Source organism: Aphelocoma coerulescens, chromosome 30 (genome assembly GCF_041296385.1).
Source record: "Aphelocoma coerulescens isolate FSJ_1873_10779 chromosome 30, UR_Acoe_1.0, whole genome shotgun sequence".
NCBI classification, from domain to species: Eukaryota; Metazoa; Chordata; class Aves; order Passeriformes; family Corvidae; genus Aphelocoma; species Aphelocoma coerulescens.
In genome coordinates, this window is record NC_091043.1 from 1,059,115 (window position 1) to 1,084,782 (window position 25,668).

Sequence of the window (25,668 nt, forward strand, 5' to 3'; positions counted from 1 at the left end):
CATTTTTTTTGTTCCTTTCCCCCCAAACCCCCCCATTTTTTCCCCCCAAACCCCCATTTTTTTTGTTCCTTTCCCCCCAACCCCCCCCATTTTTTCCCCTAAAACCCCCATTTTTTTCCCCCCAAACCCCCCATTTTTTCCCCCCCAAACCCCCCCATTTTTTCCCCTAAAACCCCCATTTTCCCCCCCCCAAACCCCCCACTTTTTTTTTCCCCCAACCCCCCATTTTTTGCCCTAAAATCCCATTTTTCCCCCCAACCCCCCATTTTTTGTGCTAGAAACCCCATTTTTTCGCCCCCAAACCCCCATTTTTTTTGTTCCTTTCCCCCCAAACCCCCCCATTTTTTTTCCCCCAAACCCCCCCATTTTTTCCCCTAAAACCCCCATTTTCCCCCCTAACCCCCCCATTTTTTGTCCCCCAACCCCCCATTTTTTGTGCTAAAACCCCCCATTTTTTCCCCAAACCCCCCATTTTTTTCCCCCCAAACCCCCCATTTTTTTCCCCCCAAACCCCCCATTTTTTTTCCCCCTAAACCCCCCATTTTTTGCCCTAAAACCCCATTTTTTGTCCCCCAACCCCCCATTTTTTGTGCTAAAACCCCCATTTTTTTCCCCCAGCCCCCCCATTTTTTGTGCTAAAACCCCCATTTTTTGCCCTAAAATCCCATTTTTCCCCCCAAACCCCCCCATTTTTTTTCCCCCCCGCATGGCCTGGGCGCTGTTCTCGGGCCGGGCGCTGCTGGCCGCGCGCTGCGAGCGCCGCCTGGACACGGAGCGGGAGCTGCGCGGGGCGCTGGAGAACCGCCTGCTGCTGCTCTCCTTCGGCGCCGCGCGCTGCCCGCGCTGCCGCCGGTTCGAGCCCCGCCTGCGCCGCTTCTGGAGCCGCCTCACGGAGCCGGCGCACGTGGAGCGGCCCGAGCAGCTCGGCCTGGTCTACGTGGGGCAGGAGAGCAGCCGCGAGGAGCTGCGGCAGTTCCTGAGGTCCGCGCCCCGCAGGTGGATGGCCGTGCCCTACGGGGACAGCCTGGGCAGGTGAGGGGCACAGGGGACAGGTGGGGGACACAGGGGACGGGGGGGGACACAGGGGACAGGGGGGGACAGGGGGGACAGGTGAGGGACACAGGGGACAGGTGAGGGACACAGGGGACAGGGGGACAGGAGCAGCAGCAGTTCCTGAGGTCCGCGCCCCGCAGGTGGATGGCCGTGCCCTACGGGGACAGCCTGGGCAGGTGAGGGGATGGGGGGACAGGTGGGGGACACAGGGGACAGGTGAGGGACACAGGGGACAGGGGGGACACAGGGGGGGACAGGTGAGGGACAGGGGGGACAGGAGGGGACAGGTGAGGGACACAGGGGACAGGTGAGGGACAGGGGGACAGGAGCAGCGGCAGTTCCTGAGGTCCGCGCCCCGCAGGTGGATGGCCGTGCCCTACGGGGACAGCCTGGGCAGGTGAGGGGATGGGGGGGACAGGTGGGAGAGGTGGGGGACACAGGGGACAGGGGGGACAGGTGAGGGACAGGGGGGACAGGTGAGGGACAGGGGGACAGGTGAGGACACAGGAGACAGGGGCACAGGAGCAGCAGCAGTTCCTGAGGTCCGCGCCCCGCAGGTGGATGGCCGTGCCCTACGGGGACAGCCTGGGCAGGTGAGGGGATGGGGGGGACAGGTGGGGGACACAGGGGACAGGGGGGGACACAGGGGACAGGTGAGGACAGGAGCAGCAGCAGTTCCTGAGGCCCAGGACCCGCAGGTGGATGGCCGTGCCCTACGGGGACAGCCTGGGCAGGTGAGGGACAGGTGAGGGACAGGTGAGGGACAGGGGGGACAGGTGAGGGACAGGTGAGGGACAGGGGGGACAGGTGAGGGACAGGGGGGACAGGTGAGGGACAGGGGGGACAGGAGGGGACAGGTGAGGGACAGGGGAACAGGAGCAGCGGCAGTTCCTGAGGTCCGCGCCCCGCAGGTGGATGGCCGTGCCCTACGGGGACAGCCTGGGCAGGTGAGGGGCAGGGGGGACAGGTGGGAGAGGTGGGGGACACAGGGGACAGGTGAGGGACGGGGGACAGCAGCAGCAGCAGTTCCTGAGGCCCAGGACCCGCAGGTGGGTGGCCGTGCCCTACGGGGACAGCCTGGGCAGGTGAGGGACAGGGGGGAACACCTTTGGTAGGTGAGGGACACGGGGGGACAGGTGAGGGAGAGGTGGGAGAAGTGGGGACCAGGAGGGACAGGTGAAGGACAGGTGGGGACACCTTTGGCAGGTGGGGAGAGGTGAGACAGGTGGGGGCAGGTGAGACGGGGGGACAGGTGAGGGGCACAGGGGGGACAGGTGAGGGACAGGGGGGAACACCTTTGGTAGGTGAGGGACACAGGTGGGACAGGTGAGGGACAGGGGACAGGTGAGGACAGGAGCTGCGGCAGTTCCTGAGGCCCAGGACCCGCAGGTGGATGGCCGTGCCCTACGGGGACAGCCTGGGCAGGTGAGGGGACAGGTGAGGGACAGGTGAGGGACAGGTGAGGGACACAGGGGACAGGGGGGGACAGGAGGGGACAGGTGAGGGACAGGGGGGACAGGTGAGGGACACAGGGACAGGGGCACAGGAGCAGCGGCAGTTCCTGAGGTCCGCGCCCCGCAGGTGGATGGCCGTGCCCTACGGGGACAGCCTGGGCAGGTGAGGGGATGGGGGGACAGGTGAGGGACAGGTGGGACAGGTGGGAGAGGTGGGGACAGGGGGGACAGGTGGGACAGGTGAGACGGGGGGACAGGGGGACAGGAGCAGCGGCAGTTCCTGAGGTCCGTGCCCCGCAGGTGGATGGCCGTGCCCTACGGGGACAGCCTGGGCAGGTGAGGGACAGGTGGGAACACCTTTGGTAGGGACACGGGGGGACAGGTGAGGGAGAGGTGGGAGAAGTGGGGACCAGTGAGGGACAGGTGACGGACAGGTGGGGAGAGGTGTGGATGGGGGGTGGGGGGACAGGTGAGGGACACAGGGGACAGGGGCACAGGAGCAGCGGCAGTTCCTGAGGTCCGCGCCCCGCAGGTGGGTGGCCGTGCCCTATGGGACAGCCTGTGGCAGGTGAGGGGCACAGGGGACAGGGGGGGACAAGTGAGGGACAGGGGGGACAGGTGAGGGACAGGGGGACAGGAGCAGCGTCAGTTCCTGAGGTCCGCGCCCCGCAGGTGGATGGCCGTGCCCTACGGGGACAGCCTGGGCAGGTGAGGGGATGGGGGGGACAGGTGGGAGAGGTGTGGACAGGGGGACAGGTGAGGGACACAGGAGACAGGTGAGGGACACAGGGGACAGGGGGGGACAGGAGGGGACAGGTGAGGGACACAGGAGACAGGTGAGGGACACAGGGGACAGGGGGGGACAGGAGGGGACAGGTGAGGGACACAGGAGACAGGGGGACAGCAGCAGCGGCAGTTCCTGAGGCCCAGGACCCGCAGGTGGGTGGCCGTGCCCTATGGGGACAGCCTGGGCAGGTGAGGGGACAGGTGGGAACACCTTTGGTAGGGACACGGGGGGACAGGTGAGGGACACAGGGGACGGGGGGGACAGGTGAGGGACAGCAGCAGCGGCAGTTCCTGAGGTCCGCGCCCCGCAGGTGGATGGCCGTGCCTACGGGGACAGCCTGGGCAGGTGAGGGACAGGTGGGAACACCTTTGGTAGGTGAGGGACGGGGGGCAGGGGGGGACAAGTGGGGACAGGTGAGGGACAGGGGGGACAGGTGAGGGACACAGGGGACAGGTGAGGGACAGGGGGTACAGGGGGGGGACACAGGGGACGGGGGGGGACAGGGGGGACAGGTGAGGGACAAGTGGGGACAGGTGAGGGACACAGGGGACAGGGGGGGACAGGTGGGGACAGCAGCAGCGGCAGTTCCTGAGGTCCGCGCCCCCGCTGGTGGATGGCCGTGCCCTACGGGGACAGCCTGGGCAGGTGAGGGACAGGTGAGGGACAGGTGGGAGAGGTGGGAGAGGTGTGGACAGGGGGGACAGGTGAGGTAAGAGGTGGGTACAGGTGAGGGACAGGTGGGTACAGGGGTGAGGGACAGGGGGGGACACCGGGGCAGGTGAGGGGTACTGGTGGGACAGGGGAGATGGGGGGGGGGCATTGCCATCTCCCATTCCCAGATCCACTTCCTGCTCGCCAAATCCCACCTCCATCGCTCCCTGTCTCCCACCCTCGAGAGGCCATCTCCAAATCCCATCCCTGATCCCAAAGGCCCAGCACCCATTCCAAACCCTGCTCCCAATCCTCCTTTCCTCCTTTCCCCTTTTCCTCTTCCCCTTTCCTCTTCCCCTTTCCATTTCCCCCTTTTCCCTTTCCCTTCCCCCTTTTTTCCCCTTTCCCCCATTTCCCATCCCATTTCCCTTCTCCCATTTTCCTCCTTTCCCCCCTTTCCCCACTTTTTCCCATTTCCCCATCCCCATTTTTCCCCCTTTTTCCCAATTTTCCCCATTCCCCCCTTTCCCCACTTCCCCCTCCTTTCCCCCCTTTTTTCCCAATTTTCCCATTTCCCCTTTCCCATTTCTCCCTTTCCTTTTCCACCCATTTCCCCCTTTTGTCCCATTCCCCCCTTTTTCCCACTTTCCCACTTTCCCCTTTTCCCCCTTTTCCCTTTCCCCCCTTTTTCCCCCAATTTTCCCCATTTCCCCCTTTCCTTTTTTCCCATTCCCCCTTTTTTCCATTCCCTCCTTTCCCCATTTCCCCCTTTCCCTTTCTCCAATCCCCCTTTTCCCCCAATTCCCCCTTTCCCCCTTTTTCTTCCAATTTTCCCCATTCCCCCTCTCCCTTTTCCGCCCATTTTCCCCTTTTTTCCCATTCCCCCTTTTTTCCAATTTTCCCCATTTCCCCTTTCCCATTCCCCCTTCCCTTTTCCCCCACTCCCCCTTTTTTCCCATTCCCCCTTTTCCCCCCAATCCCCCTTTTTTCCCATTTTCCCCATTTCCCACTTTCCTCTTTCCCCCTTTTTTCCCATTTCCCCCTTTTTCCCCAATTTTTCCCATTCCCCCCTTTCCCCCCCAATCCCCCTTTTTCCCAATTTTCCCCATTTCCCCTTTCCCATTTCCCCTTTCCCTTTTCCGCCCATTTTCCCCTTTTTTCCCATTCCCCCCTTTTTTCCCAATTTTCCCCCTTTCCCCTTTCCCATTTCCCTTTTCCCCCACTCCCCCCTTTCCCCCAATTCTCCCTTTCCCCTTTTTCTTCCAATTTTCCCCATTCCCCCTTTCCCTTTTCCCCCACTCCCCCCTTTCCCCCATTCCCCCCTTTCCCCTCAATCCCCCTTTTTCCCAATTTTCCCCATTTCCCCTTTCCCATTTCTCCTTTCCTTTTCCCCCACTCCCCCCTTTTTTCCCATTCCCCCCTTTTCCCCCAATCCCCCTTTTTCCCAATTTTCCCCATTTCCCTTTCCCATTTCCCCTTTCCCTTTTCCGCCCATTTTCCCCCTTTTTTCCCATTCCCCCCTTTTCCCCCCAATCCCCCTTTTTTCCCAATTTTCCTACTTTCCTCTTTCCCCCTTTTTTCCCATTCCCCCCCTTTTCTCCCAATTTTCCCCATTTTCCCTTTCCCATTCCCCCTTTCCCTTTCCCCCCACTCCCCCTTTTTTCCATTCCCCCCTTTTCCCCCCAATCCCCCTTTTTCCCAATTTTCCCATTTCCCACTTTCCTCTTTCCCCCTTTTTTCCCATTTCCCCTTTTTCCCCAATTTTTCCATTCCCCCCTTTCCCCCCCCAATCCCCCTTTTTCCCAATTTTCCCCATTTCCCCTTTCCCATTCCCCTTTCCCTTTTCCGCCCATTTTCCCCCTTTTTTCCCATTCCCCCTTTTCTCCCCAATCCCCCTTTTTTCCCAATTTCCCCCCTTTCCCATTTCCCTTTTCCCCCACTCCCCCCTTTCCCCCAATTCCCCCTTTCCCCCTTTTTCTTCCAATTTTCCCCATTCCCCCATTCCCCCTTTTCCCCCATTCCCCCCTTTCCCCCATTCCCCCCTTTCCCCTCCAATCCCCCTTTTTCCCAATTTTCCCCATTTCCCCTTTCCCATTTCTCCCTTTCCCTTTTCCCCCACTCCCCCCTTTTTTCCCATTCCCCCCTTTTCCCCCCAATCCCCCTTTTTCCCAATTTTCCCCATTTCCCCTTTCCCATTTCCCCTTTCCCTTTTCTGCCCATTTTCCCCTTTCCCCCATTCCCCCCTTTTCCCCCCAATCCCCCTTTTTTCCCAATTTTCCCACTTTCCTCTTTCCCCCTTTTTTCCCATTCCCCCCTTTTCCCCCCCAATCCCCCTTTTCTCCCCCATTCCCACCGTCCCGCCGTTCCCGGTGCCCAGGGAGCTGGCGCAGCGCTTCGGCGTCTCCGAGCTGCCGGCCGTGGTGGTGCTGGATCCGAGCGGCGCCGTCCTGGTGGGAAACGCCGTGCGGGAAATCCGGGAGCTGGGAGCCGCCTGCTTCCACAACTGGCGGCAAGCGGCCGAGCTGCTGGAGCGCAACTTCTGCCCGGCCGAGGATTCCGACGGATCCGCGCCCCGGAGCCTCACGGAGCCGCTCCGGCGCCTCAAGTACCGCGTGTGGTCCCGGGAGGAGGAGGAGGAAGAGGAGGAGGAGGAGGAGGAAAAGGAAGGGGAAGGGGAGGAAGAGGAGGAGGAAGAGGAGTAGTGGATGCCGGGATGGATCCACCAGGGAATCCACCCAAAATCCCGGTGATTTTCCCCAAAAAAATAAAGGAAAAGGAGGAGGAAGAGGAGTAGCAGATTCCGGAATGGATCCAACAGGGAATCCACCCAAAATCCCGGTGATTTTCCCCAAAAAAATAAAGGAAAAGGAGGAGGAAGAGGAGTAGCGGATTCCGGGATGGATCCACCAGGAAATCCACCCAAAATCCCGGTGACTTTCCCCAAAAAAATAAAGGAAAAGGAGGAGGAAGAGGAGTAGCAGATTCCGGGATGGATCCACCAGGAAATCCACCCAAAATCCCGGTGATTTTCCCCAAAAAAATAAAGGAAAAGGAGGAGGAAGAGGAGTAGCGGATTCCGGAATGGATCCACCAGGAAATCCACCCAAAATCCCGGTGACTTTCCCCAAAAGAAAGGAAAAGGAGGAGGAAGAGGAGGAGGAGGAGGAAGAGGAGGAAGAGGAGGAGGAAGAGGAGTAGCGGATTCCGGAATGGATCCACCAGGAAATCCACCCAAAATCCTGGTGACTTTCCCAAAAATAAAGGAAGAGGAGGAGGAAGAGGAGGAGGAAGAGAAGTAGTGGATTCCGGAATGGATCCACCAGGGAATCCACCCAAAATCCCGGTGATTTTCCCAAAAATAAAGGAAAAGGAGGAGGAAGAGGAGGAAGAGGAGGAGAAAGAGGAGTAGCGGATTCCAGGATGGATCCACCAGGAAATCCACCCAAAATCCCGGTGATTTTCCCCAAATAAAAAAAAAGGAGGAGGAAGAAGAGGAGGAAGAGGAGTAGTGGATGCCGGAATGGATCCACCAGGAAATCCACCCAAAATCCCGGTGATTTTCCCAAAAATAAAGGAAAAGGAGGAGAAAGAGGAGGAAGAGGAGGAGGAAGAGGAGTAGCGGATTCCGGAATGGATCCAACAGGGAATCCACCCAAAATCCCAGTGATTTTCCCCAAAATAAAGGAAGAGGAGGAGGAAGAGGAGGAGGAGGAGAAAGAGGAGTAGCGGATTCCAGGATGGATCCACCAGGAAATCCACCCAAAATCCCGGTGATTTTCCCAAAAGTAAAGGAAAAGGAGGAGGAAGAGGAGGAAGAGGAGGAGGAAGAGGAGTAGCGGATTCCGGAATGGATCCAACAGGGAATCCACCCAAAATCCCAGTGATTTTCCCCAAAATAAAGGAAGAGGAGGAGGAAGAGGAGGAGGAGGAGGAGGAGAAAGAGGAGTAGCGGATTCCAGGATGGATCCACCAGGAAATCCACCCAAAATCCCGGTGATTTTCCCAAAAAATAGAGGAAAAGGAAGAGGAAGAGGAGGAAGAGGAGGAAGAGGAGGAAGAGGAGGAGGAGGAAGAGGAGTAGCGGATTCCAGGATGGATCCACCAGGAAATCCACCCAAAATCCCGGTGATTTTCCCCAAAAGAAAGGAAAAGGAGGAGGAGGAGGAGGAGGAAGAGGAAGAGGAAGAGGAAGAGGAAGAGGAAGAGGAAGAGGAAGAGGAGCAGATTCCGGGATGGATCCAAGTGGGAACGGCCCCTCTGGAGCGGCGACGTTGCAGGAATTTGCCCAAATCCCGGCAGTTTCCCCCTCCCCCCGCCAAGAATTCCCGGGAATTCCCCCTTCGTGATCCTGAACGTCCAATAAAAACTGGGATTCGCTCGTTCCCGTCGTTCTCAATTCACGGGAAACACGGGAATTCCCGGAATTCCGGTGGGAAAAGGGGAATCAACCAAGGCCAGGCCTGGGGGGGGGTTTTGGGATGGGAATTCCCGGAATTCCAGTGGGAAAAGGGGAATCAACCAAGGCCGGGCCCGGGGGGGTTTTTTTGGGATGGGAATTCCCGGAATTCCGGTGGGAAAACGGGAATCAACCAAGGCCAGAACTGGGGGGGTTTTTGGGATGGGAATTCCCGGAATTCCGGTGGGAAAAGGGGAATCAACCAAGGCCAGGCCTGGGGGGTTTTTTGGGATGGGAATTCCCGGAATTCCGGTGGGAAAAGGGGAATCAACCAAGGCCAGAACTGGGGGGGTTTTTTTGGGATGGGAATTCCCGGAATTCCGGTGGGAAAAGGGGAATCAACCAAGGCCAGAACTGGGGGGGGGGTTTGGGATGGGAATTCCCGGAATTCCGGTGGGAAAAGGGGAATCAACCAAGGCCAGAACTGGGGGGGGTTTGGGATGGGAATTCCCGGGATTCCGGTGGGAAAAGGGGAATCAACCAAGGCCAGGCCCGGGGGGGTTTTTTGGGATGGGAATTCCCGGAATTCCGGTGGGAAAAGGGGAATCAACCAAGGCCAGGCCTGGGGGGGGGTTTTGGGATGGGAATTCCCGGAATTCCGGTGGGAAAAGGGGAATCAACCAAGGCCAGAACTGGGGGGGGTTTGGGATGGGAATTCCCGGAATTCCGGTGGGAAAAGGGGAATCAACCAAGGCCAGAACTGGGGGGGGTTTGGGATGGGAATTCCCGGAATTCCGGTGGGAAAAGGGGAATCAACCAAGGCCAGAACTGGGGGGGGTTTTTGGGATGGGAATTCCCGGAATTCCGGTGGGAAAAGGGGAATCAACCAAGGCCAGGCCCGGGGGGGTTTTTTGGGATGGAAATTCCCAGAATTCCGGTGGGAAAAGGGGAATCAACCAAGGCCAGGCCCGGGGGGGGGTTTTGGGATGGGAATTCCCGGAATTCCGGTGGGAAAAGGGGAATCAACCAAGGCCAGGCCTGGGGGGGTTTTTTGGGATGGGAATTCCCGGAATTCCGGTGGGAAAAGGGGAATCAACCAAGGCCAGAACTGGGGGGGTTTTTTTGGGATGGGAATTCCCGGAATTCCGGTGGGAAAAGGGGAATCAACCAAGGCCAGAACTGGGGGGGGGTTTTGGGATGGGAATTCCCGGGATTCCGGTGGGAAAAGGGGAATCAACCAAGGCCAGGCCCGGGGGGGTTTTTTGGGATGGGAATTCCCGGAATTCCGGTGGGAAAAGGGGAATCAACCAAGGCCAGGCCCGGGGGGGTTTTTTGGGATGGGAATTCCCGGAATTCCGGTGGGAAAAGGGGAATCAACCAAGGCCAGAACTAGGGGGGGTTTTTTGGGATGGGAATTCCCGGAATTCCGGTGGGAAAAGGGGAATCAACCAAGGCCAGGCCCGGGGGGGTTTTTTGGGATGGGAATTCCCGGAATTCCGGTGGGAAAAGGGGAATCAACCAAGGCCAGAACTGGGGGGGGTTTTGGGATGGGAATTCCCGGGATTGGGAATTTTATTTGGGATTTTTCCCTGGAGCGGGGCGGGCTCAGGAATGGGATCTGGGGGAATGGATCCCGACCCCCGGATCCAGCTGGGATCTGTTTGGGATCTGTGGGATCAATCCCGACCCCTGGTTCCAGCTGGGATCCGTTTGGGATCTCTGGGAATGGATCCCGACCCCCCCAGATCCAGCTGGGATCTGTTTGGGATATGTGGGATCAATCCCAACCCCCGGATCCAGCTGGGATCAGTTTGGGATCTGTGGGATTGGATCCGACCCCGTTATCCAGCTGGGATCTGGTTTGGGATTCATTTGGGATCTGTGGGCCCGGATCCAGATCCCTCAGGGATTTTTGGGATTGGATCCCGGCCCTGAGATCCCTTTGGGATCCATTTGGGATCTGGGGGAATGGATCCCGACCCCCGGATCCACCTGGGATCCCTGGGATCAGATCCGGACCCCGTTATCCGATTGGGATATCCACTGGGATCCAGCTGGGATCCGGTTTGTATCCAGTTGGGATCCGGTTGGGATCCGGTTCGGATCCAGTTTGGATCTGGTTCGGATCCAGTTTGGATCTGGTTCGGATCCGGTTTGGATCCGGTTGGGATCCATGGGGCTGGATCCGCATCCCTTGGGGATTTCTGGGATCAGATCCCGGCCCCGAGATCCCTTTGGGATCCATTTGGGATCTGGGGGAATGGATCCCAACCCCACGGAGCCTCCAGCCCCCGATCCACAGCCCCGCCAAGCGGGAGCAGTTTGGGAAGGAACTGGTCCCAGTTTGGGGAATGAACTGGTCCCAGTTTGGGGAATGAACTGGTCCCACTTTAGGAATGAACTGGTCCCAGTTTGGGGAATGAACTGGTCCCAGTTTGGGGAATGAACTGGTCCCACTTTAGGAATGAACTGGTCCCAGTTTGGGGAATGAACTGGTCCCACTTTAGGAATGAACTGGTCCCAGTTTGGGGAATGAACTGGTCCCACTTTAGGAATGAACTGGTCCCAGTTTGGGGAATGAACTGGTCCCAGTTTGGGGAATGAACTGGTCCCACTTTAGCAATGAACTGGTCCCAGTTAGGCCCCGGAACTGGTCCCAGTGCCCGCTGCCCGCAGGGTCGGGATTTTGGGTTCCCGGTTTGGGGAATGAACTGGTCCCAGTTAGGGCAGGGAACCGGTCCCAGTTTGGGAATGAACTGCTCCCAGTTTGGGGATGAACTGGTCCCAGTTAGGCCCCGGAACTGGTCCCACTTTAGGAATGAACTGGTCCCAGTTTGGGGATGAACTGGTCCCAGTTAGGCCCTGGAACTGGTCCCAGTTTGGGGATGAACCGGTCCCAGTTAGGGCAGGGAACTGGTCCCAGTTTGGGGATGAACCGGTCCCAGTTTGGGAATGAACTGCTCCCAGTTTGGGGATGAACTGGTCCCAGTTAGGCCCTGGAACTGGTCCCAGTTTGGGGATGAACCGGTCCCAGTTAGGGCAGGGAACTGGTCCCAGTTTGGGGATGAACCGGTCCCAGTTTGGGAATGAACTGCTCCCAGTTTGGGGATGAACTGGTCCCAGTTAGGCCCCGGAACTGGTCCCAGTTTGGGGATGAACTGGTCCCAGTTAGGCCCTGGAACTGGTCCCAGTTTGGGGATGAACCGGTCCCAGTTTGGGGATGAACTGGTCCCACTTTGGCAATGAACTGGTCCCAGTTTGGGGATGAACCGGTCCCAGTTTGGGGAATGAACTGGTCCCAGTTAGGGCAGGGAACTGGTCCCAGTTTGGGGATGAACCGGTCCCAGTTTGGGGATGAACTGGTCCCACTTTAGGAATGAACTGGTCCCAGTTAGGCCCCGGAACTGGTCCCAGTGCCCGCTGCCCGCAGGGTCGGGATTTTGGGTTCCCGGTTTGGGGAATGAACTGGTCCCAGTTTGGGGATGAACTGGTCCCAGTTTGGGGATGAACTGGTCCCACTTTAGCAATGAACTGGTCCCAGTTTGGGGATGAACTGATCCCAGTTTGGGGAATGAACTGGTCCCAGTTTGGGGATGAACTGGTCCCAGTTAGGCCCCGGAACTGGTCCCAGTTTGGGAATGAACTGGTCCCAGTTTGGGGATGAACTGGTCCCACTTTGGCAATGAACTGGTCCCAGTTTGGGGATGAACCGGTCCCAGTTTGGGAATGAACTGGTCCCACTTTAGCAATGAACTGGTCCCAGTTTGGGGATGAACTGGTCCCAGTTAGGCCCCGGAACTGGTCCCAGTGCCCGCTGCCCGCAGGGTCGGGATTTTGGGTTCCCGGTTTGGGGAATGAACTGGTCCCAGTTTGGGGATGAACTGGTCCCACTTTAGCAATGAACTGGTCCCAGTTTGGGGATGAACTGGTCCCACTTTAGCAATGAACTGGTCCCAGTTAGGCCCCGGAACTGGTCCCAGTTTGGGGATGAACTGGTCCCAGTTAGGCCCCGGAACTGGTCCCAGTTTGGGAATCAACTGGTCCCAGTTAGGCCCCGGAACTGGTCCCAGTGCCCGCTGCCCGCAGGGTCGGGATTTTGGGCTCCCGGTTTCGGGTTTCAGGCCCCGCCCGGGGGCGGCTCCCGGAGGCTCCTCCGAGGAATTTTTCCCTTCCCGGATTTCTCCGGGACTCTCCGACTTTGCGCTCCCCCCTCCCCCCCCCAAACTCCTTTTTCTGGGCTCGATCCCGCCGGGAAGCGCCGCTGGAAATGGGAATTTCCCCCCCGGAGCTCCGCGTGGTGATCCCAGGTGAGAATTCCCGGGGTTTCATCCCAAAATTCTCCTGGGATCCCTAAAAATCCAGAGGGGGGGGGGGGGGGGGGGACGGAGGGGGGAAGAGAGGAATTCCCAGGGGGAAAAAAAGTGGGATTTGGGGCTTTTATGGAGCCGTTGTTGTCCCGCTGGATTTTTGGGATTTGTTGGGAGGCGAATTCCAGGGGTTTTCCACCCAAATCTGTGCGGGTCCGGGAATCACCGGAGGGGCCCTTCCTGGGTTTTTTTCCCCGAAAAAAAAAGGGATTTTCAAGGGATTTTGGGAAGGAAGGACCCCCCCGAGGGAGGAGGGGGAGGGGAATTCCCGAAGCGGGGGGAAAATCCCGGAAAAAAGAGGAATTCCCCAAGGAAAAAGGGAATCCAAGGGGAGAGAAAGGAATCCAAGGAGAAAAGAAGGAATTCAAGGAAATAAAACCCCAAATCCAAGGAAATAAAACCCCAAATCCAAGGAAAAAAACCCAAATCCAAGGAAAAATCACCCAAATCCAAGATAAAAACCCCCAAAAACAGGGAAGAAATCCCAAAATTCAAGGGAAAAAAATCCAAATCCAGGGGAAAAAAAACCCAAATCCAAGGGAAAAAAAAACCCAAATCCAGGTAAAAAGCCCCAAATCCAAGGAAAAAGAACGCAAATCCAAGGAAAAAAACCCCAAATGCAGGGGGAAAAAACCTCCAAATCCAGGGGAAAAAACCCCAAATGCAGGGAAAAATCACCCAAATCCAAGGAAAAAACCCGAAATCCATGGAAAAATCCCCCAAATCCAGGGGAAAGCCCCAAATCCAAGGAAAAATCCCCCAAATCCAGGGAAAAATTCCCCAAATCCAGGGAAAAAGCCCCAAATCCAAGGAAAAATCCCCCAAATCCAGGGGAAAAGCCCCAAATCCAAGGAAAAATCCCCCAAATCCAAGGAAAAACATCCCAAAACCAGGGTAAAAAAATCCAAATCCAAGGGAAAAAAAACCCAAATCCAGGGAAAAATCCCCCAAATCCAGGGAAAAAACCCCAAATCCAGGGAAAAATCCCCCAAATCCAGGGAAAAAACCCCAAATCCAGGGAAAAATCCCCCAAATCCAGGGAAAAAAACCCAAATCCAGGGAAAAAAACCCCAAATCCAGGGAAAAAACCCCCAAATCCAAGGAAAAAAACCCCGAAATCCATGGAAAAATCCCCCAAATCCAGGGAAAAAAAAAAAACCAAATCCAGGGAAAAATCCCCCAAATCCAGGGAAAAATCCCCCAAATCCAAGGAAAAAACCCCAAATCCAGGGAAAAAAACCCCAAATCCAAGGGAAAATCCCCCAAATCCAGGGAAAAACCCCCCAAATCCAAGGGAAAATTCCCCAAATCCAGGGAAAAAACCCCCAAATCCAGGGAAAAAAACCCCAAATCCAGGGGAAAAACCCCCAAATCCAGGGAAAAATCCCCCAAATCCAAGGGAAAATTCCCCAAATCCGGGGAAAAAAACCCCAAATCCAGGGAAAAAACCCGAAATCCAGGGAAAAAAAATCCCCAAATCCAAGGAAAAATCCCCCAAATCCAGGGAAAAAACCCCCAAATCCAGGGGAAAAAAACCCAAATCCAGGGAAAAATCCCCCAAATCCAAGGAAAAAAACCCAAATCCAGGGAAAAATCCCCCAAATCCAGGGAAAAAAACCCAAATCCAGGGAAAAATCCCCCAAATCCAAGGAAAAATCCCCCAAATCCAAGCAAAATCCCCCAAATCCAAGCAAAATCCCCCAAATCCAGGGAAAAAAATCCGAAATCCAGGAAAAAAACCCCCAAATCCAGGGAAAGAACCCGAAATCCATGGAAAAAAAACCCCAAATCCAGGGAAAAATCCCCCAAATCCGGGGAAAAATTCCCCAAATCCAAGGAAAAATCCCCCAAATCCAAGGAAAAAGCCCCGAATCCTTCCCGAATTCCCGCCCCCATCCCGGAATTCCCGCGGAGCCGCTGGAAAAGGGACAAGGAAAATTTGGGAAAAGCCGGGAAAAGCCGCGGGATCCTCCCCCCCTTCCCCGGAATTTTGGGAACAAAGGAATTCCCGCGGCTCCCGGGATTTTCGGGCTTTTCCATGGAAAGAATTCCAGCCTTGGATTCGGAGTCGCTTTTATCCCTTTCCCGGCTGGAATTGTTTGGATTCCCGCGGGAATTCCAAGGTCGGGCTGGGAATGTTGGGAAAAGCTGCGGGGGAGGGGGGTGGGATTTGGGATTTTCCCGTTTTTTTTTTTTTTTCCAGGGATTTGGGGCTTTTCCAAATTTTTGTGGGGCTTCGGGGGGGAAATTTGGGATGGAAGCGATTTCCAGGGATTTGAAGGGGTTAAAAAAAAACGGGAAAAGGGATTTTGGAGGGTTGGGAATGGGTTGGGATTTAAAAATTGGGATTTTTGTGGGATTTTTGTGGGATTTTTGTGGGATTTTCTGGGATTTTTCTGGGATTTAAAAATTGGGATTTTTCTGGGATTTTTGTGGGATTTTCTGGGATTTTTGTGGGATTTAAAAATTGGGATTTTTGTGGGATTTAAAAATTGGGATTTTTCTGGGATTTTCTGGGATTTGGGAAGGGGGCAGGGAATGGGATGGGAATTCCCGGAGCTGCCCCATCCCAAAGAAAATCTGGGAAGGGTTTGGATCCACCCGGGATCCTGGAATTCGGATCGGGATTGGGATGGGATTAAAGGCCCCCTTTTCCCACCCTCAAAAAAAATCCGGGAATTCCAGGATTTCGGCCCATTCCCAAAGGAATTCCAGGAAATTTGGGAGCAGGGATGAAGGGAGGGGACACCGGGAATGGCTTCCCGTGGGAAAAAAAAACCGGGATTGGGAAGGGGATTTTTAAGGAATTCCCGACCCTGGAAATTCCCTCAAATCCGCTCAAAATCCGGGAATTTCTCCCCCAAAAAATTCCTTTCCCGCATCGATCCCGGGATCGAACATTCCCGAGCCTCTGGAAAATCCCGTTCCGGCTCCGGGCCCTGCCCAGGTGCTGGGGGTGGGGGAGGGGCCCCTCCTTTCCCACCTTTTCCTTCCCAAATCCCAGCCCAAAACGTCCCAGATTTTTGGGATCGGCGATTCCCAGTCGGATCCGGATCCAAACATCCCCCCCCCCCCAAAAAAAAATGGGAAGAACCGCTTGGAGCGGCCGCATTTCCTCATTTCCCCCCCTTTTTTTTTTCCCTTAAAATTCCCCAAATCCGCCTTTTCCCCGATTTTGGAAGGGATTATCCCGGATTTTCCGCTCGCGGCCTGGGGAATGTCGGGATCCAAAGTCCATCCCGAGGAACAATGGGAATTTCTCGGCATTTGTTTGCCCAAGGAGGAGAAGCCGCCCCGGAAACTCCGGAATAAAAAAAAATCCGGGAAGGTTCCCGAGCCTGGGAAAAGCTCGGGATGGGAGAATCCCGAAAATTCCCGACTTCGGGGTTGGGGGCAGCAAAGCTGAGCCAGGATTTGGGAATTTTTTCTCAGTTTTGGGGGTTTTTTCCCATTTTTTACTATTTTTTCCCCCGTTTTTTCCCCATTTTTTCCCTGTTTTTTTCCCCGTTTTTTCCCCGTTTTTTTCCCATTTTTCCCCATTTTTTACCATTTTTTCCCCGTTTTTTCCCTGTTTTTTCCCCGTTTTTTCCCCGTTTTTCCCCATTTTTTACGATTTTTTCCCCATTTTTTCCCCGTTTTTTCCCCGTTTTTTCCCTGGTTTTTTCCCTGTTTTTTCCCCGTTTTTTCCCATTTTTTACCATTTTTCCCCGTTTTTCCCTGTTTTTTCCCATTTTTTTTCCTGTTTTTTCCCCGTTTTTTCCCATTTTTTACCATTTTTTCCCCGTTTTTCCCCCGTTTTTTTCCCCGTTTTTTCCCATTTTTTACCATTTTTCCCCCATTTTTTCCCTGTTTTTTCCGGACTCAGGAGGGATCACGGAATGTTCTGGATTGGGAAGGATCCCCAGGGATCCAATCCCGGCTCCTGGGCCTCCCAAAATCCTGAATTTGGGAGCCTTTTCCAAACATTCCTTGGAATTCTGGGGCAGGCTCAGAGTTGGGACTCGGGAAAAAGAGGGAAAAACTCGGGAAAAAGAGGGAAAAACCTTTCCCGAATTCCCCAAATCCCAGATTTCCATCCCCAATTCCCAAATTTAGGAGCCTTTTCCAAACATTCCTTGGAATTCTGGGGCAGGCTCAGAGCCGGGACCATTCCCAGGGGGGAAAAAAACCTGGAAAAAGGAGGGAAAACCTTTCCCGAATTCCCCAAAATCCCAGATTTCCATCCCAAATTCCCAAATTCTCCCATCCCAAACTTCTCCCGCCCCAGGAATCCTCAAACCCCGCTCGGGATCAGCCCAAAATCCCGGATTTGGGAGCGTTTTCCGACCATTCCTTGGGAAAGGATCGGGGCCGTTCCCTGCAGGGGAAAAACCTCCGGAAAAAAAGGATTTTTTGGGAATTTCTCCCATTTTTTGGGGTTGTTCCTGAGAATTCCATCCTCTTCCTTGTCCCCTCCATGCTGATTTTTTGGGAATTCTCCCATTTTTTGGGGTTGTTCCTGAGAATTCCAACCTCTTCCTTGTCCAATCCATGCCCACGTCTCATTCCCAGCGTTCGGAATGTGCCATTTTTGGGAAATTCTCCCAATTTTGGGGGTTTTTTTCCCAGGTTTTCCAACCTCCTGGGATTGTTCTTGGTTGTGTCTGATTTTTTGGGAATTTCTCCCATTTTTTTGGGGTTATTCCTGGGTTTTCCAACCTCTTCCTTGTCCCAATCCATGCCCAGGGCTATTTCCAAGGTCTCGGAATGCGCCAAATTTTTGGGAAAGTCTCCCAATTTTGGGGTTATTCCTGGGAATTCCAACCTGTTCCTTGTCCCCTCCATGCCCAGGGCTCGCTCCCAGCGTTCGGAATGTGCCATTTTCGGGAAATTCTCCCAATTTTGGTTTTTTTCCCGGTTTTCCAAGCTCCTGGGATGGTTCTTGGTTGTGTCTGATTTTTTGGGAAATTCTCCCATTTTTTGGGGTTATTCCTGAGAATTCCAACCTCTTCCTTGTTCCACGCCCAGGGCTCATTCCCAGCGCTTGGAATGCACCAAATTTTTGGGAAAGTCTTCCATTTTTGGGGTTATTCCTGGGAATTCCAACCTCTTCCTTGTCCCCTCCATGGCAATGGCTCATTCCCAGTGCTTGGAATGCACCAAATTTTTGGGAAAGTCTCCCAATTTTGGGGTTATTCCTGGGAATTCCAACCTCTTCCTTGTCCCCTCCATGCTGATTTTTGGGAATTCTCCCATTTTTTGGGGTTATTCCTGGGAATTTTGTCCCACGCCCAGGACTCATTCCCCGGTCTTGGAATGCGCCGAACTTTTGGGAAATTCTCCCATTTTTTGGGGGTTATTCCTGAGAATTCCACCCTCTCCCTTGTCCCACGCCCAGGGCTCATTCCCAGCGCTCGGAATGCGCCGATTTTGAGGGAATTTATCCCAATTCCCGGGGTCCTTCGGGGTCTCCCAACCTCCTCCTCACCCCCTCCCCCTCCAGCCCCTCCCTCCCTCCCGCTTTTCCGTCGGAATTCCGCACTCTCCGCGTTTCTCCCGTCCCCTCCATGCCCAGGGCTCACTCCCAGCGTTCGGAATGTGCCATTTTTGGGAAATTCTCCCAATTTTGGTTTTTTTTCCCAGGTTTTCCAAGCTCCTGGGATTGTTCTTGGTTGTGTCTGATTTTTTGGGAAATTCTCCCATTTTTTGGGGTTGTTCCTGGGAATTCCAAGCTCTTCCTGGTTCCACGCCCAGGGCTCATTCCCAGGGCTTGGAATGCAGCAAATTTTTGGGAAATTCTCCCATTTTTTGGGGTTATTCCTCTGAATTCCAACCTCTTCCTTGTCCCCTCCATGCTGATTTTTGGGAATTCTCCCATTTTTTGGGGTTGTTCCTGGGAATTTTGTCCCACGCCCAGGACTCATTCCCAGGTCTTGGAATGCGCCGAACTTTTGGGAAATTCTCCCAATTTTGGGGTTATTCCCGGGAATTCCACCCTCTCCCTTGTCCCACGCCCAGGACTCATTCCCAGGTCTTGGAATGCGCCGAACTTTTGGGAAATTCTCCCAATTTTGGGGTTATTCCCGGGAATTCCACCCTCTCCCTTGTCCCACGCCCAGGGCTCATTCCCAGCGCTCGGAATGCGCCGATTTTGAGGGAATTTATCCCAGTTCCCGGGGTCCTTCGGGGTCTCCCAACCTCCTCCTCACCCCCTCCCCCTCCAACCCCTCCGGCTTTTCCGTCGGAATTCCGCACTCTCGGCCTCTCCCGCAGCCCCCCCGCCATGAGGCACTGCTTCTACAACGAGACCGTCGGCTTCTTCTACAACAACAGCCGCAAGGAGCTCAGCGCGCACTGGCGGCCCAAGGACGTGCTGGTGGTGGCCCTGGGGCTAGCGGTCAGCGCCGTGGTGCTGCTGACCAACCTGCTGGTCATCGCCGCCATCGCCGCCAACCGCCGCTTCCACTACCCCATCTACTACCTGCTGGCCAACCTGGCGGCCGCCGACCTCTTCGCGGGCGTGGCCTACATGTTCCTCATGTTCCACACGGGCCCGCGCACGGCCCAGCTGTCGCTCAGGACTTGGTTCATCCGCCAGAGCTTGCTGGACACCAGCTTGACCGCCTCGGTGGTCAACCTGCTGGCCATCGCCGTGGAGAGGCACCGGACGGTGCTGACCATGCAGCTGCACAGCGAGATGTCGGCGCAGCGCGTGGTGGGCTTGATCTTCTTCATCTGGGCCACGGCGCTGCTGCTGGGGCTCATCCCGTCCTACGGCTGGCACTGCCTGTGCTCGCTGGAGAGCTGCTCCAAGATGGCGCCGCTCTACAGCCGCAGCTACCTGACCTTCTGGGCCGTGTCCAACCTGCTGGTCTTCGTGGTCATGGTGCTGGTCTACGGCCACATCTTCGTCTACGTGCGCAGGAAGATGGCGCGCGTGGCCCGGCACACGGGCGCCCACCCGCGGCACCGCGACACCATGGTGGGGCTGGTCAAGACGGTCACCATTATCTTGGGTGGGTGTAATTAGGGGTCATCAGGGGTCATTAGGGGTCATTAAGTAGGTTGGTCATCATCATCTTGGGTGGGTGGTTAATTAGGGGTCATTAGGGGTAATTAGGGGTCATTACATGGCCGCCCACCCGCGGCACCACGACACCATGGTGGGGCTGGTCAAGACGGTCACCATTATCTTGGGTGGGTGTAATTAGGGGTCATCAGGGGTCATTAGGGGTCATTAAGTAGGTTGGTCATCATCATCTTGGGTGGGTGGTTAATTAGGGGTCATTAGGGGTAATTAGGGGTCATTACATGGCCGCCCACCCGCGGCACCACGACACCATGGTGGGGCTGGTCAAGACGGTCACCATTATCTTGGGTGGGTGTAATTAGGGGTCATTAGAGGTCATTAGGGGTCATTAAGTAGGTTGGTCACCATCATCCTGGGTGGGTGGTTCATTAGGGGTCATTAGGGGTCATTACACGGGCGCCCACCCGCGGCACCACAACACCATGGTGGGGCTGGTCAAGACGGTCACCATTATCTTGGGTGGGTGTAATTAGGGGTCATTAGGGGTTAATTGGGTTGGGTGGGTTGTTAGATGGGGTCATTAAGTGGGTTGGTCACCATCATCTTGGGTGGGTGGTTCATTAGGGGTAATTAGGGGTCATTAGGGGTCATTACACGGGCGCCCACCCGCAGCACCACAACACCATGGTGGGGCTGGTCAAGACGGTCACCATTATCTTGGGTGGGTGTAATTAGGGGTCATTAGAGGTCATTAGGGGTCATTAAGTGGTTGGTCACCATCATCCTGGGTGGGTGGTTCATTAGGGGTCATTAGGGGTCATTAAGTAGGTTGGTCATCATCATCTTGGGTGGGTGGTTCATTAGGGGTCATTAGGGGTCATTACACGGGCGCCCACCCACGGCACCGCAACACCACGGTGGGGCTGGTCAAGACGGTCACCATCATCCTGGGTGGGTGTAATTAGGGGTCATTAGGGGTCATTAAGTAGGTTGGTCATCATCATCTTGGGTGGGTGGTTCATTAGGGGTCATTAGGGGTAATTAGGGGTCATTACATGGATGCCCACCCATGCCACCGTGGCACCATGGTGGGGCTGGTCAAGACGGTCACCATTATCTTGGGTGGGTGTAATTAGGGGTCATTAGAGGTCATTAGGGGTCATTAAGTAGGTTGGTCATCATCATCTTGGGTGGGTGGTTCATTAGGGGTCATTAGGGGTCATTACATGGATGCCCACCCATGCCACCGTGGCACCATGGTGGGGCTGGTCAAGACGGTCACCATTATCTTGGGTGGGTGTAATTAGGGGTCATTAGGGGTCATTAAGTAGGTTGGTCATCATCATCTTGGGTGGGTGGTTCATTAGGGGTCATTAGGGGTCATTACATGGATGCCCACCCATGCCACCGTGGCACCATGGTGGGGCTGGTCAAGACGGTCACCATTATCTTGGGTGGGTTTAATTAGGGCTCATTAGGGGTCATTAGGGGTCATTAAGTAGGTTGGTCACCATCATCCTGGGTGGGTGGTTCATTAGGGGTAATTAGGGGTCATTAGGGGTCATTAGGGGTCATTAAGTGGTTGGTCATCATCATCTTGGGTGGGTAGTTCATTAGGGGTCATTAGGGGTAATTAGGGGTAATTAGGGGTCATTACACGGGCGCCCACCCGCGGCACCGCGACACCATGGTGGGGCTGGTCAAGACGGTCACCATTATCCTGGGTGGGTGTAATTAGGGGTCATTAGGGGTCATTAGGGGTCATTAAGTGGGTTGGTCACCATCATCCTGGGTGGGTGGTTCATTAGGGGTAATTAGGGGTAATTAGGGGTCATTACACGGGCGCCCACTCACAGCACCGCGACACCATGGTGGGGCTGGTCAAGACGGTCACCATCATCCTGGGTGGGTGTAATTAGGGGTCATTACAGTTAATTAGGGCTTAATTGGGTTGGGTGGGTTGTTAGAGGGGTTGGTCACCATCATCTCGGGTGGGTGGTTCATTAGGGGGTAGTTAAGGGTTAATTAGAGGTTAATTGGGTCGAATGGGTCATTAGAGGGGTTAATTAAGTGGGTTGGTCACCATCATCCTCAGTGGGTGGTAAATTAATTGGGATGGGTGGGTCATTAGAGGGGGTAATTAGGGGTAATTAAATGGGTTGGTCACCATCATCCTCGGTGGGTGGTCCGTTAGGGGGTAATTTAGGGTTATTTAAGTGGGTGGGTCATTAGAGGGGTAATTAGCGGGGTTAATTAAGCAGGTTGCTCACCATCATCCTTGGCGGGTCTTTAGAGGGGGTAATTAGAGTTAATTAATTGGGTTGGTCACCATCAGTCTTGGTAGGTGCTTAATTTGGGGTTGATTAAGTGGGTGGGGCATTACAGGGGTAATTAGCGGGGTTAATTAATTAGCTTGGGGGTGGGGTGGCAGCTGGAGGGGGGGAGGGGCCCAAATCCCATTCCCTGAGTTGAGGCTGCCCCGGAATTCTTTGGGTTGGAACATCGGTGCCGGCTGCTTCGTTAGTCCCACAAATTCCACCCCAACGCCTCCAATTCCCACTTTTCCCCTCTCTTCCCGCTTTTCCAGCTGCCTTTGGGATCTCTTGGATGTTTTTTCCATCTCTTTTCCCTCAAAGACTCACCCTGGGGATCCCATGGAATTCTTTGGGTTAGAACATCACTGCCGGTTTCTTCCTTAGCCCCACAAATTCCATCCCAACGCCTCCAATTCCCACTTTTCCCCTCTTTTCCCGCTTTTCCAGCTGCCTTTGGGATCTCCTGGATGTTTTTTCCACCTCTCTTCCCTCAAAGATCCCCCACCATGATCCCATGGAATTCTTTGGCTTGGAAGCACCCAACACATCGCTGCCGGCTTCTTCCTTAGCCCCACAAACTCCACCCCAACGCCTCCAATTCCCACTTTTTTCCTGTTTTCCCACTTTTCCAGCTGCCTTTGGGATCTCCTGGATATTTTTCCACCTCTTTTCCCTCAAAGACTCATCCTGGGGATCCCATGGAATTCTTTGGGTTGCACCATCCTTCCGGCTTCTTCCTTAGCCCCACAAACTCCACCCCAACCCCTCCGATTCCCACTTTTCCTCCTGTTTTCCCGCTTTTCCAGCTGCCTTCGTGATCTCCTGCATGTTTTTCCCATCTCTTTTCCCTCAAAGATCCCCATGGAGATCCCATGGAATGCTTTGGGTCGGAACCACCCAACGCGTCGCTGCCGGCTTCTTCCTTAGCCCCACAAACTCCACCCCAACCCCTCCGATTCCCACTTTTCCCCTCTTTTCCCGCTTTTCCAGCTGCCTTTGGGATCTCCTGGATGTTTTTTCCATCTCTCTTCCCTCAAAGATTCCCCACCATGATCCCATGGAATTCTTTGGCTTGGAAGCACCCAACACATCGGTGACAGCTTCTTCCTTAGCCCCACAAATTCCACCCCAACCCCTCCGATTCCCACTTTTTCCCCTCTTTTCCCACTTTTCCAGCTGCTTTCGTGATATCCTGGATGGTTTTCCACCTCTTTTCCCTCAAAGACTCATCCTGGGGATCCCATGGAATTCTTTGGCTTGCACCATCCTTCCGGCTTCTTCCTTAGCCCCACAAACTCCACCCCAACCCCTCCGATTCCCACTTTTCCCCTCTTTTCCCACTTTTCCAGCTGCCTTCGGGATCTCCTGGATGTTTTTCCCATCTCTTTTCCCTCAAAGATCCCCACAGAGATCCCATGGAATGCTTTGGGTCGGAACCACCCAACGCATCACTGCCGGCTGCTTCCTTAGCCCCACAAACTCCATCCCAACCCCTCCAATTCCCACTTTTTCCCCTCTTTTCCCACTTTTCCAGCTGCCTTCGGGATCTCCTGGATGTTCTTCCACCACATTTCCCTCAAAGACTCACCCCACGGATCCCATGGAACGCTTTTATCCTGGAATTCTTTGGCTTGGAAGCACCCAACGCATCGCTGCCGGCTGCTTCCTTAGCCCCACAAACTCCACCCCAACCCCTCCGATTCCCACTTTTCCTCCTCTTTTCCCGCTTTTCCAGCTGCCTTTGGGATCTCCTGGATATTTTTCCACCTCTTTTCCCTCAAAGACTCATCCTGGGGATCCCATGGAATTCTTTGGGTTGCACCATCCTTCCGGCTTCTTCCTTAGCCCCACAAATTCCACCCCAACCCCTCCGATTCCCACTTTTCCCCTCTTTTCCCGCTTTTCCAGCTGCCTTTGGGATCTCCTGGATGTTTTTTCCATCTCTCTTCCCTCAAAGATTCCCCACCATGATCCCATGGAATTCTTTGGCTTGGAAGCACCCAACACATCGGTGACAGCTTCTTCCTTAGCCCCACAAATTCCACCCCAACCCCTCCGATTCCCACTTTTTCCCCTCTTTTCCCACTTTTCCAGCTGCTTTCGTGATATCCTGGATGGTTTTCCACCTCATTTCCCTCAAAGACTCATCCTGGGGATCCCATGGAATTCTTTGGGTTGGAACATCCTTCCAGCTTCTTCCTTAGCCCCACAAACTCCACCCCAACCCCTCCGATTCCCACTTTTTTCCTGTTTTCCCGCTTTTCCAGCTGCCTTTGGGATCTCCTGGATGTTTTTCCACCTCGTTTCCCTCAAAGACTCATCCTGGGGATCCCATGGAATTCTTTGGGTCGGAACCACCCAACGCATCGCTGCCGGCTGCTTCCTTAGCCCCACAAACTCCACCCTAACCCCTCCGATTCCCACTTTTTTCCTGTTTTCCCGCTTTTCCAGCTGCCTTTGGGATCTCCTGGATATTTTTCCACCTCTTTTCCCTCAAAGACTCATCCTGGGGATCCCATGGAATTCTTTGGGTTGCACCATCCTTCCGGCTTCTTCCTTAGCCCCACACGCTCCACCCCAACCCCTCCGATTCCCACTTTTCCCCTCTTTTCCCGCTTTTCCAGCTGCCTTCGTGATCTCCTGCATGTTTTTCCCATCTCTTTTCCCTCAAAGATCCCCACAGAGATCCCATGGAATGCTTTGGGTCGGAACCACCCAACGCATCGCTGCCGGCTGCTTCCTTAGCCCCACAAACTCCACCCCAACCCCTCCGATTCCCACTTTTTCCCTCCCGTTTTCCCGCTTTTCCAGGCGCCTTCGTCATCTGCTGGACGCCGGGCCAGGTGGTGCTGCTGCTGGACGGGCTGGGCTGCCAGAGCTGCGACGTGCTGGCCGTGGAGAAGTACGTGCTGCTGCTGGCCGAGGCCAACTCGCTCATCAACGCCGTCGTGTACTCGTGGCGCGACACCGAGATGCGCGGCGCCTTCCGCCGCATCCTGTGCTTCCCGTGCCTCCGGAGCCCGGCCTACGCCCCCACGGCGCTCAAGGCCGACGCCCAGCGGGGGCTGGGCTCCCGCAACGGCCACGTCACCGTGGATTCCTCCATTTAAGGGATGCCTGGCTGGAATTGGTTGGATTGGGGGTGGGGGGTTTTGGGGTGTTTTTGGGGGGGGGAGTGAAGGAGCTGGAGGGGTTCTGATGGGGGGGGGGGGGGATTTTCCTGGGAAATGAGGTGTGGAGCAAGGGGTGAGGTGGTTTTGGGGGGGATTTGGGAGCGTCCTGGACTCCTGGAGGGGCTCAAGAATCCAAATTTCCCTGGAAAACCCAAGGACGAGGTGGTTTTGGGGGATTTGGGAGCGTCCCGAGCTCCTGGGGGGCTTCAGGCTGGAAATTTCCATGGAAAACTCAAGGATGAAGGGATTTTGAGGGATTTGGGAGCGTCCTGGACTCCTGGAAGGGCTCAAGTATCGGAATTTCCATGGAAAACTCAGGGGTGAAGGGATTTTGAGGGATTTGGGAGCGTCCTGGACTCCTGGAAGGGCTCAAGTATCGGAATTTCCATGGAAAACTCAAGGGTCAAGGGATTTTGAGGGATTTGGGAGCGTCCCGAGCTCCTGGGGGGCTTCAGGCTGGAAA

General features: G+C 55.2%; 2 protein-coding genes across 2 annotated transcripts; both read left to right on the top strand.

Moving 5' to 3' along the window:
* The first annotated feature begins 706 nt into the window (after positions 1 to 706).
* Positions 707 to 6,647, top strand: NXNL1 (nucleoredoxin like 1). Its single transcript, XM_068997862.1, has 2 exons — positions 707 to 1,032; positions 6,323 to 6,647. Exons 1-2 carry the CDS (start codon positions 707 to 709, stop codon positions 6,645 to 6,647), a joined length of 651 nt encoding a protein of 216 aa, XP_068853963.1.
* A 5,918-nt stretch (positions 6,648 to 12,565) lies between these two features.
* Positions 12,566 to 25,168, top strand: LPAR2 (lysophosphatidic acid receptor 2). The gene is made up of 3 exons (XM_068998010.1): positions 12,566 to 12,648; positions 18,961 to 19,703; positions 24,844 to 25,168. Exons 2-3 carry the CDS (start codon positions 18,971 to 18,973, stop codon positions 25,140 to 25,142), a joined length of 1,032 nt encoding a protein of 343 aa, XP_068854111.1. The 5' UTR covers positions 12,566 to 12,648; positions 18,961 to 18,970; the 3' UTR covers positions 25,143 to 25,168.
* Positions 25,169 to 25,668: the final 500 nt, after the last annotated feature.